We start from the raw sequence: 15,810 nt of genomic DNA on the forward strand, positions 1-15,810 counted from the left end.
CAGTATCTGCAGCAGCCCAGGCACAGCAATGTACTCTTCAGTTCCTCAGTTTATGGGAATCATCTGAAGCCTGGTCATATGCAAATAAATATTCCCTGTAGATAAGAGGGAGGAAAGAGAGAGAAAGAGGGAAGAGCTAAGGTAAAGGCTTTGACTGACTGCAAATAGGAGAAGAAGTGAACCAGCACTGCGTTGCCAAAGTCTGGATTTTTCTATCAGTCTTGTCATTGCTACTGCTTTCCGTAATGCCTCAGCTTTGTGGAGATCAGTGTTTATTTATTAATATTTAAATATTTTTTAATATTTTGTAAATATTTTGATAGAAAATAGATGTTGGTTTAATTTCTAATTTTATTTGTTGGAATAGGGATACACAGACATCAAGAAATTACACATTTTTGTGTCTATTAATATACATATTTTTCTTTTTGCTGAGCACCTGATGGAGGAAAAAAAAATCCATGAAAGATGTAAATAAAAGTCCCTTTCTTCCTCCCTTCTTGCAAATTGTTCTGTAAATAACTATGATTTGTTTTACACTGAAGGCCAGGCCTTGACTACTTAATCAGTAGATCAGCTGTGCCTTTTCCCCAGCATCACTTGTGAGCATCTGGCATATTCTCTACGTGGGACAGGCATGTGGCTTGCACCTGGGTTTGGAAGTGAGACAGCAATAATCTTGCTCTTCCCCCAGTGGTTTGGAGCACAAGAGAGTGCCTGGTGAAACACCACGGCTAAGGTGACTCCTGTTTGGGCACCCGAGGTCTTCTATGCCCTCCACTCCTGCAGATATGTAAGTGACAGACAACACTTTCTCTGCCTCTGGGGTACCAAGTGACCACTGTCATTTAGCAAACACCCTGCATCAAAGGTCAGTAATGCAGATGAAATGTGGGGTGGTTTAAAACTAGTTGCTATTATTAAAGTAGATAAATATTAGCTTAAACAGATGCTGGTGCCTTCTGAAAGAGGTAACCTTCTGTTTGCAGACAAAGAAGTTCAAAGTATGCTAGTGAGGGGCTAATAATGGAATTAGCATGCTAATTCCAACTGGTTTGGAAGTTTGTGATGTCTTTCTGAACATAGCTATACTCTGATTTCTGTCTTTTTGTTATTTGAATTGAGTGAATTTTAAGGAATTTCATGGAGATAGAATGAATGAAATCCTATCAGACTGAAGCAGCCTGGGTACAGGCAGAACACATTTCAATGTATGCTGCCTTTGCTTGCCAAAATATTTATTTCTTCTAATTGGAAAAAGGCAAGTTCCCCTGTGGGACAAACAGCCTGCTTGAGTCATGACCTCTGGGCCAACAACAGACTTAATGGTTTTTCTGTTAGGTATGCATCATTCCTAAATAATTGACTCGATGCGTAACTAATTTCCTTCATAAATGTTTCTGCAATTTTGGTCACTTCTGAATGAGAGCAGCTTCATTCAAACTGAAAACCAGGAAAACACAGAGAAGAAAGATGCTCACATTTCAAATTGAAAGTTAATGTGTGTATTCCTTCATAATTCCCCTATTCAGCTGCAGTGAGCCAAAACTGCATAGGGGAAGAGGTGAAGGCACATGAAATAAACGTGACCAGTAAGATAACTTTAGGGTAGACTCAAGTTTGGGTTCAGTGAAAACAAAATCTCTTTAGAGTGAGGATGCTCAAGGAGTGTACAGACAGGACAGACTGAAAGGCTGAGAAACTGGGAAAATGGTGTGAAGACTCTTCTTCATACGTCTTTGACAGTACTGCAGGTGAGATCATGTTCCATCTCTCCCACCTGTTCTTGATTTACAAAGGGTGAAGGCTGCCACTACAGTCTTGGTTATAGACATCTGACTCAAATTCAAGCCAAGCAGCTCATATCTGTAACACTGATGAACTCTATTTCCTTCTGTCTGTCAGCAAGGGTGGTGATGGTCCTGGACACTTTCCAGTAGTCTGGAGGGGAGATTTAGGTGGAACTGGCCCCTGCTCAGTTTTCACTGCACAACTCCCATGGCACAAAAGCAGTTCCCTTTCTGAAGTATTTCCAGATGCATTGAAGGATTAAAAGGAAACTGAAAAAATGTATTTTATCTCTTGCAGTCACCCACCAGTTTTAAGCTGAGCAACGGTGGCAAGTTGCATGGGGAAATCTTCCTTTGTTGGCTGAATATGACATGCCCTTTTGGGCTGCACTCAGGGTATGAGTACCCTGACTCAGTTGACTGCCACTGCACTTACCTACTATTTTAAGAAACAGCTTGCTAAACCAGGGGAAATTATTTTGCTCCCACAGTGTATCACATTTGGAAAGTGACCTCAACATATCAGCAGCAGAGACTGGCTTTTGGTAGGATTGAGACACACACCTGCAAAGGGTGCTGGCCCTCACCTTGACAGAGCTTTATTAACTTTGAAAAGAGGGCTTTCAAGTACTCCCTCAGGTCCTGGGGTGCAGATTTGCTGCAACAGTCTCAGGTTAGGAGATGATCTCTGCAGAAACCCTCTTTGTAATGCTGAAATTAGAGGCTGAAAAACAGTAAGCATTGGCATTCTTCAAGGCACCAACATCTGATATTGACATCTCAACAAGTGAGTAGATGAACATCTGTCATTTGTAGACCTAGAAGTATTTTCTTACATGTTTCTAAAAACTTTTATGAAGTTCCCTAGAATAAATCATTGTTTAAAACAGCTTAGTAAAAATCATAGAGTTAAAATTATTTGAATATAGCACAGTTCAAACTAAGATTGAGTTTTTGAAGAAAAGATTTGCCAGAAACTGCAAAACAAACTGTTCTTTTCCTTAATGTAATAAAACATGTCAGCCTCCAAAGAATCAGATTTTCAAAAGTTTCTAGCAATAGCTGTGAATTCTGAATGTTCCCTTCCACCTCAGAAGGCATACACCTGATGATTGATAACCTGCACACATTCTGCTCTTTAAATACTGCAAGGAAGCCACATGACTAAAACCAAGGGCACAAGGACATGGCCTCTGACTGGGAAAACCTTCCAAGGGGGGGTGTGATTCTCACACATGCTTTTCTGGGAGCTCCTTGATGCAATCTGATGAACGTACCTGACAAAGTAAATAAACACCAAAGACAGCATTTCCTCAGCCTTTTTCCAGAGTTATAACTGCAGCTGTACCCAGGATCATAAGGCAAAATCTGACTGACTGTCAGTGCATTTCTTCTTCCAGTAAAGTCTACAGGTAAGAGCAACCAATTACAATCTTACTCTAATTGTGTTTTGCTTCAGCTGTAAGGTATGGAGAATTATTTTTGTTTGCTTTAGACAATGGATGTAGTTAATTTCTGGGGCATTATAGTTCTGGATAAAAGAAACTGCTGTTGTCATAAGGCACTGAACTCTGAGAAGATATCCAGCATCTTTGGTTGGTACTTTTCCGCAAGAAGAATCTTTGATTATTATTTCTTTTGACCTGTGACAAGTCACTGAATTTCCCTGTGCCTCTCTTTGTAAAGTGGAAACAAGATGTATGACTCTGTTGTAAAATTGCAGTCATAAACACACAAGGCATTTACCTGTTCTACAGTAGACAATGAGATTGGGGTGACCACAAACTGTTTTTAAGAGTAATTATTTCCATCTGCTAACCTTTTTGGAACTGGACCAGTGTAGTGGGATGTGTGTTGGTTAACTCACTTTGTTTGTCTGGTAGGGAAGAATACACTATTTATTGGGATGGAGAAGGTTCATGTTGAACTAAACTAGACTCAGGATCAGCAGATCTAAGTAGTTTTGTGGCAGCCTCCTGGATGTTCTGCACCCCTGTAATGCACACTAGTGAGAAGAAACAGAGAGGTCAAACTCAACATTGTGTACACATGGCTGTTGTGCTTTGGGGACTGGGCTGGCTCACAATCAGTGCCAGAAGGAATGGGCCTCTGAGAGATTGGAGATGGTTTTGTGTAATACCACTCAACCCTAGGACTGTTCAGACACTGCTTAGATACATGTCTTCATTTACTTCACTTACCCTTGGTGAAGTCCAGCATTAAGGGAACTGGCTGAGAAATATTAGGAAATATTTCTGAGCTGTGACAGGAAAGGGATGAGATACCAAAGTGTAAGATAAGAGTGCATGTAGTGATAGATTTGAAGACAGGAGAAAACTAAGTAGTAGTCGCTACAGTAGCAATTTCTGGAAAAAGTGGGAAAAATGAGCCGTGCATAAGCCTATAGAAATTAACAAAGTGGTAAGACACAGGCACACAGGCCTGTCGAGAAGAAATCCTATCAGAGCCACCTGCCCTCTGTTTTTTGATAGAGGAATCAACCAGGGAAGAAAAAGGAGATGTCCTATACTCTGACTTGGCTGAGGTTTTCCATCTTCCTTCACATGATACTCATAAGGCAGCTATGGACTCAGATCCCATGTGAAACTCCAGGAATTTCAATCACAGTCCCATGGAAAAGCTTATTCACTGAACATTCCTTGGAACTTTGCATTAAATTGGAGGGAGCAATGAGGGGGCTCTTGTCATTAATGGCTTCACAGGTGCAACAGATATAATGCTTACTAAATGTGATGGCAGTGTCACCCTGATGGGCATGCAAGCACATGGGAGAATAGAGTCAGAATTCAAAGGGCTCTTCTGGTGCTGGGGGACCAAATTAAATAATATTAAATATGGAGAGGTACAAAATAGGATTTAATAATCCACTACACAAATACAAGGTAGGTGACAGCTTTCAGTACAGCGAGAAGGTTTCAGTGATTTTAAGTGATCACAAAATGAATGTTTCAAATGCTTTGCTACTGTTAAGAGACCATTCTTATCCTGAGACAAACAGACATTAATATAGTCTCTGAAACAGTCTCCTTTCTCTGCTTTGCACTGGTGGGTTTTTGGATAGCGTGTTAAGCCTAACAAAATAACGGATTGCAGGTTTCATAAAAGCCATAGATTAGTTGCAGAGACTTGAGACAAGGAAAAAAAAAATCAGATGTCTAGAGAAGATATCCTCTATATTTTTTTCAATTTGTTGACAAGGCTGTACACTAACCTCTCACTTTGTTGTGAAAGAAAGAAGAAAAATAATGTTCTGAATTAGTGCTAGATGGGATAAGAACTCTCCCTTACAACTTAGATTGTAGTAGGAGATATAAGGGTTAGCCTTTAGGAAGCCCTTCTCATTCCAAACGTAGAAGAACACTAAGATGCTTAGGAGAGTTTGGGAGTCTTTTAAGTGAGATTTCAAAAACTTTGCATCTTCCAAGAATTGTCATGGTAGTGCTGCCAACAGGTAGAGATGTAAATAATAAGAGAAACACAGGGAGCCCAGATAGGATAGCTGTGCAAACCAGACAAGCCTTTGGGCAAACAAGTTTCTTCTCCAGTCTCAAGCTACTGGTAATCCTACGCTAGAACAGGGTCCCTGCCAGTCTGTGCCAAGGGTAGGAGAAATCACTCAGTAAGAAAATAGGTGTTTGTCAGCCTGTTTAGAAACAAAGGTAACAGCACCACCTGCACCCTTCTGTTGACTGTTTCTGTCTTATTTAAGTCTGTAAATACAAATAACAGGTTGTAAAACTGTTGGAAAAAGAGGATCTTCTCCCCAGCTTCAACTTAAGTGTCTGAGGGCCACTGGTTTTAAAGGGATTTCAAGTTCTGGTTCTGGACCCATGTGAGAAATTGGAAGGATTTCCAGTCTTGGCAGACTTGACTTCCATCCCAACCACTTCCACATTTGTTTTCCTGACCAATTTTTTTTTCACCCATGCACTACTTTGAAGGGAAAATAGATTCTTAGCAGCCTTGGCAAATATCTACTTACATCTATCAAAACCTTGTGCTAATCCGACTTCTAGTTATCTCTTCTTTCCAGATGGCAATCAATCCAGTGTGGTTATTTTTATTTAAATATTAGCAAAAATGTTTCTGCCAGCCTTACTTAAAAATTTATTCTAGCAGCTCAAAAACCTCCCTCTCATTCACTCCCTTGCACATCTGGACAATGGTGCTTTCCCCAGCCTGGTCTCAGGAAGTTTGCATTAAAATAATATTTAAAACCAGGGGTTTATTTTTGGTCCACACCGAGTTCAGATAATGATAGCATAGCTGGATGAGACACCAAAGAGCTGTGAGGATCAGGCAGTTGCCATTACACCAGGCCAGTGCTGTGCCACAGGGTCTCAGGATGTTTCCTGAGGTACTGGTAATTTCACAAGGACAATGCTCCTGGGAGCAATTGCTGACTTTTTAAGGGTAACAGCACTGAAGCTCTTGCACAAGACAGGGAGAATAAGGGAAGGAGAATAGAAAGGTCTCTATCTCTCATGAACTGACTGCAAAGAAAAGCTTAAAAAGAAAAAAAAATATATAAAAGAATATTAAGTAAGAATTGCTAAGAAAGCATGACAGTATATGAGGGGACCGTTCCTTTTTGGGAATTATGTATGGCTCAGAAAAGCAGAAGCTGAGCACAGCTGAGCCGGATGGATACATCGATGATATCTTTGTAGCTCTCTGATCTGATTACAAGTTTTGTGGCTCAGCCTCAGACACAAGGCTACCAGTAAGTGTTATTACTATTTCTTATTCTCAGGCCTGGCAGAGCAAAAAAAAAAAAGGTCAGGGTGAGGCTGATAATCTGCTGTCAGTGCAGGACTGTGTTGCACTGGCAGAGCCCTGTGAAAACTAAGGACACCTGTAGCAGTAGCTGGGCTCAAAAAACTGCACTGTTACCATCACCCCTCCCTAGAAAAGGCTCTGTGTGAATGAACAGGTCCTTTTGGGGGACATCAGAAGAATCCTGCTTGGTTACAGGAAACATCAGTATCAGCTCATGTAGTTAACTCAGGCAAAAGCAGTATAAGCTCCCCACTATTATATATTAAAACACAGAAGAATTCTCACCCATGGTTTTATATAGAAATTGAATTCCAACTGTTTATTGTATGAGACCAAACATGGAGGTCTCTGTCTATCTTTAGCATCAGATAAGGGCAGTTAGCCTACTCTTCCATGAGTCTGGCTTTTCTCTTTTAAGGCAAATGCGACAGATCCTGAATATGCCTTATGTAAAACTAGAGAGACAAAAAAAAAAAAAAAAAAAAACCCAAAAAATAAAAAAAAATATCATGGAACTGAAGGGCACAGTCCAACCACGCACTGGGAGAGAAATTAATTGATACCTGATTTTGTTGTGTCATTACTTAAGGCATTTTATCTATTGTAGTTACTTTAGTGATCAGTGAATCTGAGTTTGGAGGTCACAAAAGGGACTGAGGGGTTTTTGGCTTCTTGTCTGTGGGTTCTGAATTGACCTATGTTGTATTCTGGCAGCAGAAAGGGAGAAAACATTTGAAAAAAACTCCCAGATCAGTCAGCCCAAGAAGCAGCAATGACCAAAAAAGAAAGGAACCGGACAAAAATTCATGCCTGACTAATATAAACAATATGTCAAGATGGAAGCAACTTTAAGTGCCCATTTTCTAGCTAGAGCCAGTAGCTTTTCTTTACCTCTACTCCCTTGAACAGGGGTTTTCCTTGCAGTCCTTTTCCACAATCAGCAACTATGAAGAAACTACAAAGAGAGGTCACTTTGTCAGATGCCACATGTCCTTCATGGTGAAGACTGTCAGGGTTTCTTTCTCTAGGGCAATGTAAAAACTCTGTGTTTAGAAAAGGAAGATTTCAATGAACCCTGCAAGGAACTTAAATGTACGTGTGAATCTGTAAGTGCTGAGTTTCCCTTGCTTGCCTTGGACTTGAGTGCCTGGCAAGCCTCAGTGGAGAACTTGAAGCACTGCAGGAGCTTGCTCTGCATATAGGATGACAAGTGTCAGTGTCATATGGAAAGTTAAATTTATTTGCCCTAATAGATATATTTGGTTTGATTTCTTGCCTGTGGCATCAGTCAGTGTTACTTCACCCTGAAAAAGAGAAGGCCCTGTCATTCCCTCAGGTGTGCTCATTACTTCAGCAGAAGTGCAATCTGCTCCTGCCCTGAAATTTGCCACCATTTCATCTATAACATAAACACTTATTCAGTCACAACTTAGAGAAATCATACTATGGCAGCTAAATCTAGAGAAATTTAGAGAGGTTGAAGAAGAGAACAGTTCGTTGGAATCTGGATCAATTTCTTCTCTTGAATCCCTCTACCAAATTAATTTAGACACTTAGATTTCCTTTATCTCTGTTTGTTTTTAGTCACAGGGTTAGCCAGTTCTTTAAACACCCCCAGTCCAACCACCACTTCCTGCTCCAGGGAATACCATTAAATATTTGCATGGAATGAGTAAGCAGACTTGGCTCTTCTCAAAGTAATTTGCACAGAAAGTGTGTAAACCACAATTCCTGAATTGTTTGTGTAGCTGTTACACTGGCTTTGAGGGCTGAAAACACTCAGCACCTATGATATCTCGTTTGCCTGCAGTGGGACAGGTCCTGTGGATCTGCTCAGAGTTTCATCAGAAATGCAATGTGCTGTTTAATTGTGTACAAAACTAACACTTGGGAAAAAAAATAATGAATCCCATAAAGTCTAGGAGCTGAACAGCCAAACTCTTCTTCTGCAGTTTTCTTTGTCCAGCTCCACTTTACAAAAATATTTGAAGACTGTCCTACTGCCCTCTGTGGGCTTTACTGTGAAGTACCTTAAATAACCCTGTGGGCATATGTTGGGATATGACTCCCTCAGAAACTTTTGCTTCTCTCATGCCCATGTGCTGCAGCTGCTTACTAAATTGATACCTTAATTTAGCAAAGAAAACTGTACACTCCCCGCCCCTTCATGTGCCTGCCAATGCAATAAGAAGCCTAAGAGAAAGCATCTGAAATGGTTTTGAAGTTTCTAAAAGCCAGTGAGATATAATAAACTCATCTCCAAATAAACATACAGAAATAGAAGAATTAATAATAAGTTTGGAAGCAAGATCCTGGTACGTATGAGATCCTGTCTTAGTTTTGGTTGAGGTGCTTTGTTTCAGTCAGCATTTTGTGAGTTTCAGGGGCTGGCCTGAGGGGTTTTTCAAGAAATTGAGTGGATACTGAATATTACAAATAAGCTTCACAACTAGAAAGTCTGTGAAGCAGAAAGGGTGTTTTCCATTTCTTTACAATCATCCGTTTTTAAAGAATGTAAAAATAAAGGCTGCTTTGGCTTCAGCTGTTCAGGGCCTCTTGGCAATCTGGGGAATCAGATGCAGAACAGAGTTCTGCATGAGCACCCTGGGGGTGCTCTTCTGCACCATCACTGGCCAGAGCAGTAGTTCAGATCCAGAGAAACTAGCAGAATTAAAAAAGCTTTGTTAGCATGGCAAAATATCATATCTATTTATTTAAACTGTTGACCCAGCTAGGGAGATGCATGAAACTTTTTGTCTCAACAGTCAATTTGGACTTTAATTTGTAAACTGCAATTATGACAATGAATTTTTACTGTAGCCACCTCTTAGGAAGTAGACCTCAGTGTGCTCAACTTGTCTGGTTCCAAGGCAGTATGTAAATATGCACCAGGTGAGGTGGTTGTGGTTCTGGTCACGGTTCTTCTGAGCTTTACTTCAGTGCTGCCAGCAGCCACTACACATCCTTGGGAAGTAACCTTCCTCTGAGCTACAGCATTGTAAGAGCCAACCCAGCATCCTTTCCCATGCTGGAGACTCTTGAAAACCATAGAGTTTTACTTGACTGCAGCAGAAACTTCCCTTTGCACCAAAGCATGGAGAGCCATGCACTAAACTTCTGGAAAACAGGCCTGCTGGGCAAGCGGCCCTGCTGTTTAATGTTTCGCTAACACATTCTCAGCCTGCCAGGGTCCCCCACGTGTTCCTTCCCAGGCGCAGGTTCCCACGCAAACCCACCGTGCCAAGCAGAGGAAGGTAGCTGGGGCTGGAGCACCCTCTGCAGGGACCTTCCTCCCGTCACCGCGCCGGCCACGCCTGCCTGGAAGGGACATCTCCAACCCACCGCGGCTTCTCCACACTGCCAAAGGGGATGGAGACAACAGGTCAGAGAGGTCTTGCTGTGCGAAGCCTTGGCTCTGGGAGTGTCAGCAGTGGGAGCTCCAAGTGCCCTCTCCTCTGGGAGGGGATGCGAAGGGCATACTTCAGGAGAGGGAAGAAGCATGACAATGGGGATGCTAACCCAAATGCTGCTTTATATGAGCCATCCTCCTCGCAGCAGGAAGGCATATATAGTTTTAATGCTTTATTATTATAATTATTATTGTTAAATCCTATGTAATTACAAAATAATTTATTATTACCATCTGTCATTAAACTGAGTTTCAAGGCCTCTATGACTTCTGTAAAATTTTCCCTACCAAAACCATCATGATGGTTGTCATATTTCCCAGCTGAGGGCCTGAAACTCAGTGATCCCCCTCCTCTCAGCTTGCAGATGTACTGGGAACAAACAGAAGTTCTAGGACTTTCGTTTCAGTACCGTCTGTGACCGCACCATTGAGGAAAAGATTTGACAAAACTTTATTTTAAATATTACTGCTAATGGGCAATGGCAGAGGAGCAGTCCCCTGCTCCAATGGCCTCCAATGTTTAGGGCAAGCATTATTGTCTTAGATTTAGCTGATCATTAAGTAGTTGCATCAATGCCTTGTAGTCTTATAATAAGCTAAAAATAATGAAATAGTGAAGCTTAATATAATTTTTTAGAGGGGGTATGTTCAGGGTCACATTTCATGGCTTGTTAGAAATGGAGTTGTGATACGCACTTTGCTAGGAAGGAATGAAGTGTAATGAAGGCACTTGGCTGTCATCAGCTGAGATGAAACTGAGGCATGAAATTCTCTGAAAACAAGGAAGAAACACCACAGCAGCATTTGGTTTGCATTCCTGAGCTTGCTGCATGAAGAAGAAAGGTAGAGTTGTTGGGGTCTTTTTTGACAAAGGAATATTAAAATAATTAACCTGTCTTGGATACATCAAATTAGGTGGCACCTATACTTTTGTCATTTAACTAGCCATACAAAACACTTCAGAAGAGAAAGTCTTTGTTTTTGGTTTTGCAATTTTCAGTGGATTGCTCTGTGCACATTTAACAACATCACTTTCACTTTGGGAACACAGCCGCTTTAATTCCCTTTTCCATTTAAATCGGAAAAGCAGCTCAAAGAACTGGCAGGTAAAACAAGTATCTTGGCAATATAACAGAATGTGGTATGGTCCTTCTCCACGCTTGTCTGATACGTGATTACAATGGAAGCCCTCATTTTCATTTTAAAAATGAAGTTTCTGCTTTGCAAGGCATAAGAGGGCAAAAACAACTGAACCATGAAAAATAGTTCAAGATTTGTTAAATTTTTTTATATCACAAATCTAGGTTCCAGTCCTTTTAATGTTTGCATTTTGAAACAGTGCTTTTTCCTGATGCCAGGATATGTGACAAGTTACTTTAAGAATACTCTGCTGCTGCCTGGCTAAGTTATGGCCCTCAGGTGTAACAGGCTCTAGCCAAGCTCTCAGGCTTCTTTAAAAAGCTTTTTAAAAATTCTATTCCATGATGTCTTTAATCTATTTCTATTTATTACTAAACTTCAATCATCAATGACTCTATTCATTGTTGCCCTGGTCTTTGTGTACTCCACTACACAATCTATGTAAAAGTTCTTATGTAATTAAGTATGTACTTGTAGAACATGGAGTGCCATTCCCACAGAAAAAAAAAAAAACAACAAAAAACAACCAGGAAAGTAAAAGCACATCTTATGGGCATGTGAAATACAAGATCTATTTCAGCAGACTGCTAACAAATCCAAACTACTCTCTGGTCATAATTTATTAAGAAAGGTAGTGTGATTTTTAAAGCAAAGTCTTTTTTTTCTTTTTTTTCTTTTTTTCTTTTTTTTAAACTTTTTTATTGCCCCTGCCCACAAGACAGTATTCAAAGTATTTAATGAAATTTAACAAAGATCAAGTCTTTTGTTTCCATTTCACAGACTGGGAAATGGAATCACAGAGGCTGTGAACCATTTATTAAAATCCAGAATGAAGGTAATAACAGTTGGAAAAAAAACCTAGTGCTGTAATGAAGTAGATCTTTTGATCTAAGAGAAAAATTACGAACTTAGTATGTGCTTCACCACCTGTACATTGGCCACAGGTGATACAGGATATGGACACACTACTTGTCATTCTGGTTTCCTCATTAATTACTGGTTTATGTTTGCGGCCTTGGGGCTCAGTTCTTACCCTGCCAGGCTGGGGTCTGGGCTGAAATTTCCGCACCGCTGTGGCACAGTGCTGCTGGCTCTGTCCTGCAGCGGGGCTTGAGGCACCTTCGCGGCTGATGCGGCAGGATAGCTCTGTGAAGTCGAGTTCCGCAGTTACAGACCCCTGCAGGGAATTCGAGCTGATGTGGCGTAGAGGAAAAGAAGAAATCTTGCATTCGCTCTCTACAGTCCTTTAGCCCAGTTAGAGAGGTGGCAGAGGACGGAGTGGGTGCTTGGAAGGATTTGAACCACGCAGCTCACTGATGGTGGGGTGTAAACAATGGAACGAACTGCTGTAATGCCTGGCGGCTCGGGACGGCCAGACTGGAGGCACAAGTCCTCTGCTGGTGTCCAGGGGCGGTGGGCAGTGCCCCGTCTCCGTGCGTGTCCCCGAGCGCTGCCCGAGGGCCACGGGGGCAGAGGGGACAGCCGCTGTCAGGGGCTGCCGCCGCAGCTCTCGCCGGGCCCGGCCCGCGCCCGGCAAAAGCGCCGCCGGTGACCGGGGCCCGGGGTCGCGCTGGGAGCGGGGCCGGCCGCTCCACCGGCGGCATTCGGCAGCACCGCCGCCGAGGTCTCCGCTTCGCCGGAGCCGGGGCTGATGCGGGGGAAGCCGTGCCAGGCCGTGGCTGGCAGCGCCGGGCGGGGCGGGGCGGAGCCGCGGCGCCGAGCGCCGTGAGGGGAGGCGCGGCTGTGGCGCGGCTGTGGCTCGGCACGGCCCGGCACGGGGTGATGCGGCACGGCACGGTCGGTGCTGCCTCCTCCCGGGCCGGGAAGTGCGGAGGGACGGACGGCAGGAGGCAGGGAGCGAGGAAAAGAGGCAGGGTGGGAGGGACCCCACGGCGCCGCTCGGAGCCTGGCCCGGCCCCGGGAGCGCGAGAAGCGCCTGGCACGGGATAAAGTTATCCCGGAATAAGGCTGCACGCATGTGCGTCACCCCGGATGTGAACATGCCGGCCCGGCTCCCCGCTAGCTCGCTCCGCCTGGCTCCAGCGGATGGGCTGAGCCGAGCCGTGCCGAGCCGTGCCGTGCCGAGCCGTGCCCGAGGGCCTGCAGCCCGGTAGGGGCTGGGGGAGGCCGGGCCGCCCGGGCGCCCTCGAGGGCCGAGGTGCGAAAGGCCCTCCCGGCGGGGCAGGGGCAGGTGCGCAGCCCGGGGCGAGCGGCGGGCGGGACCCCGGGAGCGATGGATTTCCGTGGGAAGAAGTATGAGCGCGGCAGTAACTGGTCGGACCCCGAGGTGGTGGAGCTGCTGCAGCTCTGGGCCGACGAGTCGGTGCAGATAGAGCTGGAGAGCTGCTTGCGAAACCAGCACGTCTTCAACCGCATCGCCGAGGTGCTGCGGGAGAAGGGCATCCACCGGACGGGCGACCAGTGCCGGGAGAAGATCAAGAAGATGAAGCTGGAGTACCGGCGGATCAAGGACAATAGCAAGGCCCCGCGGGGCGGGCGGACGTGGAAGTTCTACGAGGTGATGGACAGGGTGCTGACCAGCCGGCCGGCCCTGGCCTATGGCTCCCTGAGCGGCAGCATGATGGCTCAGCAGGTGCTGCAGGGCAGCATGGTGGAGAGCTACCACCACCAGTTCGCCTCCTCAGCCCTGCCCTTTGGACACTCCCAGCACCCCGAGCTGATGGAAATCAAATGTGAGGAGGTGAACTCTGATGACCACAGCTTGACCCCAGAGCCCCCACAAGCCATGTCTTACCAGCAGGGCTCCCCTGAAGAACAGGAGATGGAGAGAGCCTTCTTGGAGAGGGCCCAGAACGACTCTCCCATCTCCAGGGTGGAGATTCCCATTGAAACCAGTGTTTCACCTTCAGGTAGGGATAGCCTTTTACATTCCAGCATAAGGTTTCTACCCATTTTCCCAGAAGGAGAAGATTATTTCTGATGCAGAGATAGACACCTGGTTTTCTCAATGACATTTGTATCCTTGTTTTTCCACATCCTAAAAAGCTTTTAAGTAGAAGGCTGATATCTGGATTTATGGTGGTTTTTTGGGCCATTCCCAAAACACAGGTATCTCACTTCAGGTAAATGTAGTCTAGAATTATTGATCTAGGCAAAATACTGTGTATGAAATCCAAAGGGGTCCATGAGCTGGTCTAGTTAGATTTCTGCATATAATGCTGACAGTAATTGCCTTATTTAAAAAAAACCCATTTGCATGCTTTTTTGGTATCACTTGAACATAACCAGAGCTGTCTGTTGTCCTCATGCTGAATTGAATCAGGATACCCTCTTCTGCCATGGTTGTACTATAAACCTGCAGGTGAAACTGTCCTTGCATTGTTTTAAAATATATTCCAGATCTAATATTTTAACCCACTCAACAGTGAAGAATACTTGGGAATAATCATTGCCTGATTTTCTAAGCTATTCAGTGTGCTTGGAAAGAAGATGTTTTTGAAAGTCACTGGCAGAAACAGTGTATTTGTTTACAGGAGATGAGATTCCTGCACTGAAAATGCAGTTGGCATTGCTTAGCTGCCAGGAAGGGTACAGTCTGGGAATCCTGGGGATTTCAAACCAGTCTAGGACAGGCTGATGGAAAACTATTAATTAATTGTTGGAGAAGAAGAGATGATAGCAAATGTGAGGTTAATGTCTGAGGTCAGGAGGAACTGGTATGTCCTCTTGGCTGTGGTGCTTGCACACCACATAGCCTAGTGGAGGGAACTGATGATCATTCAGGTTAATATGGAGGTTGCGTAGGGGGCTGGGGCTGGCAGCATCATGGTGTGCCCAGTGTGTGATGTTAAAAACAAACTTAAAAAAATGCTTGCAAACCTCAGGATGTACCTGACAGATTTTAATTTGCTCTTTTAGAAACTACAGTAGATAAAAGGGTGTTCTTAGGTCAGGTAGGAGAAGGAAGAAAAGCATGCCCATGCCACTTTGCTTGCTGCACTTTTCCTTCTTCACTTTTGTGTATTTGCAGGTTTCAGTGAGCCAAACATGGCAAACTCATCACGGATCCAAAATGTTGTTCCTCGGCCTGGCTTCTCTGCCTTGCATCGGCTGAGAAAAAAGCGGAAAGGCCAGCGCATGAGGGACCCACTCGATGATCTCCTGCTGAAGACTCTGACATCTCAGCGGGCCATGGAAGAGCGCTTCTTGCAGATGGAAGAACGACGATTTCAGCGAGATTTGGACGTGGAGGAGCGTCGGATGCAACTGGAGCAGCGCCGGTTTGAACTGGAGCGGGAACATGAGTTTCGCATGTTCAATGTCTTTGCTCAAATGCTCAGCATCCTAAAGCAGAGCCATAGTGGCTCCTCCTCCACTGTTACTATGCCTCAGGGTTTGGACTTCAGCCAGGCACTGTCTGAAATTGAGGGAATGGGAGGAAGAGGGAGCAGCCTTCAAGAGATGAGGGTTCGGCCGCTTGCCAAGAAGAGGGTTGACATGCACAGCTTCTGTAACCCCAGCGGCTTCCAGAGAAGCCCCTACCTCTCTGCTCGTGGCAACTTTGCCAACATTTTTCAGGGCTCCACTGAGGAAGGTTACAAAGCCTATCACGCTGACAAGTATGATGAAGACAAGAACCCCAATGTGAGTAAGAACCTCAAAGTGTTTTCCTGGCTTCCTTGTTAGGAAAAAATAGCTTCTTAGAGGTTT

General features: G+C 44.2%; 1 protein-coding gene across 4 annotated transcripts in view; it reads left to right on the top strand.

Annotated features, from left to right (window-relative positions):
* Positions 1 to 588: 588 nt before the first annotated feature.
* The window catches only part of ACCS (1-aminocyclopropane-1-carboxylate synthase homolog (inactive)), a 29,897-nt gene continuing 14,675 nt past the window's right edge, over positions 589 to 15,810 (top strand). Inside the window, exons 1-2 of one of the 4 annotated variants that reach the window (XM_033515058.1) lie at positions 589 to 793; positions 15,131 to 15,744. In XM_033515058.1, coding sequence (XP_033370949.1) covers positions 15,148 to 15,744 — 597 coding nt within the window. In that variant the 5' untranslated portion in view covers positions 589 to 793; positions 15,131 to 15,147. Of the gene's footprint in view, positions 872 to 3,097; positions 3,203 to 13,287; positions 14,010 to 15,130; positions 15,745 to 15,810 lie in introns of those variants that run through there. The other 3 variants (XM_033515060.1, XM_033515059.1, XM_015631179.2) reach the window with 3 other exon arrangements.

Source organism: Parus major, chromosome 5 (genome assembly GCF_001522545.3).
Source record: "Parus major isolate Abel chromosome 5, Parus_major1.1, whole genome shotgun sequence".
Lineage (NCBI taxonomy): Eukaryota > Metazoa > Chordata > Aves > Passeriformes > Paridae > Parus > Parus major.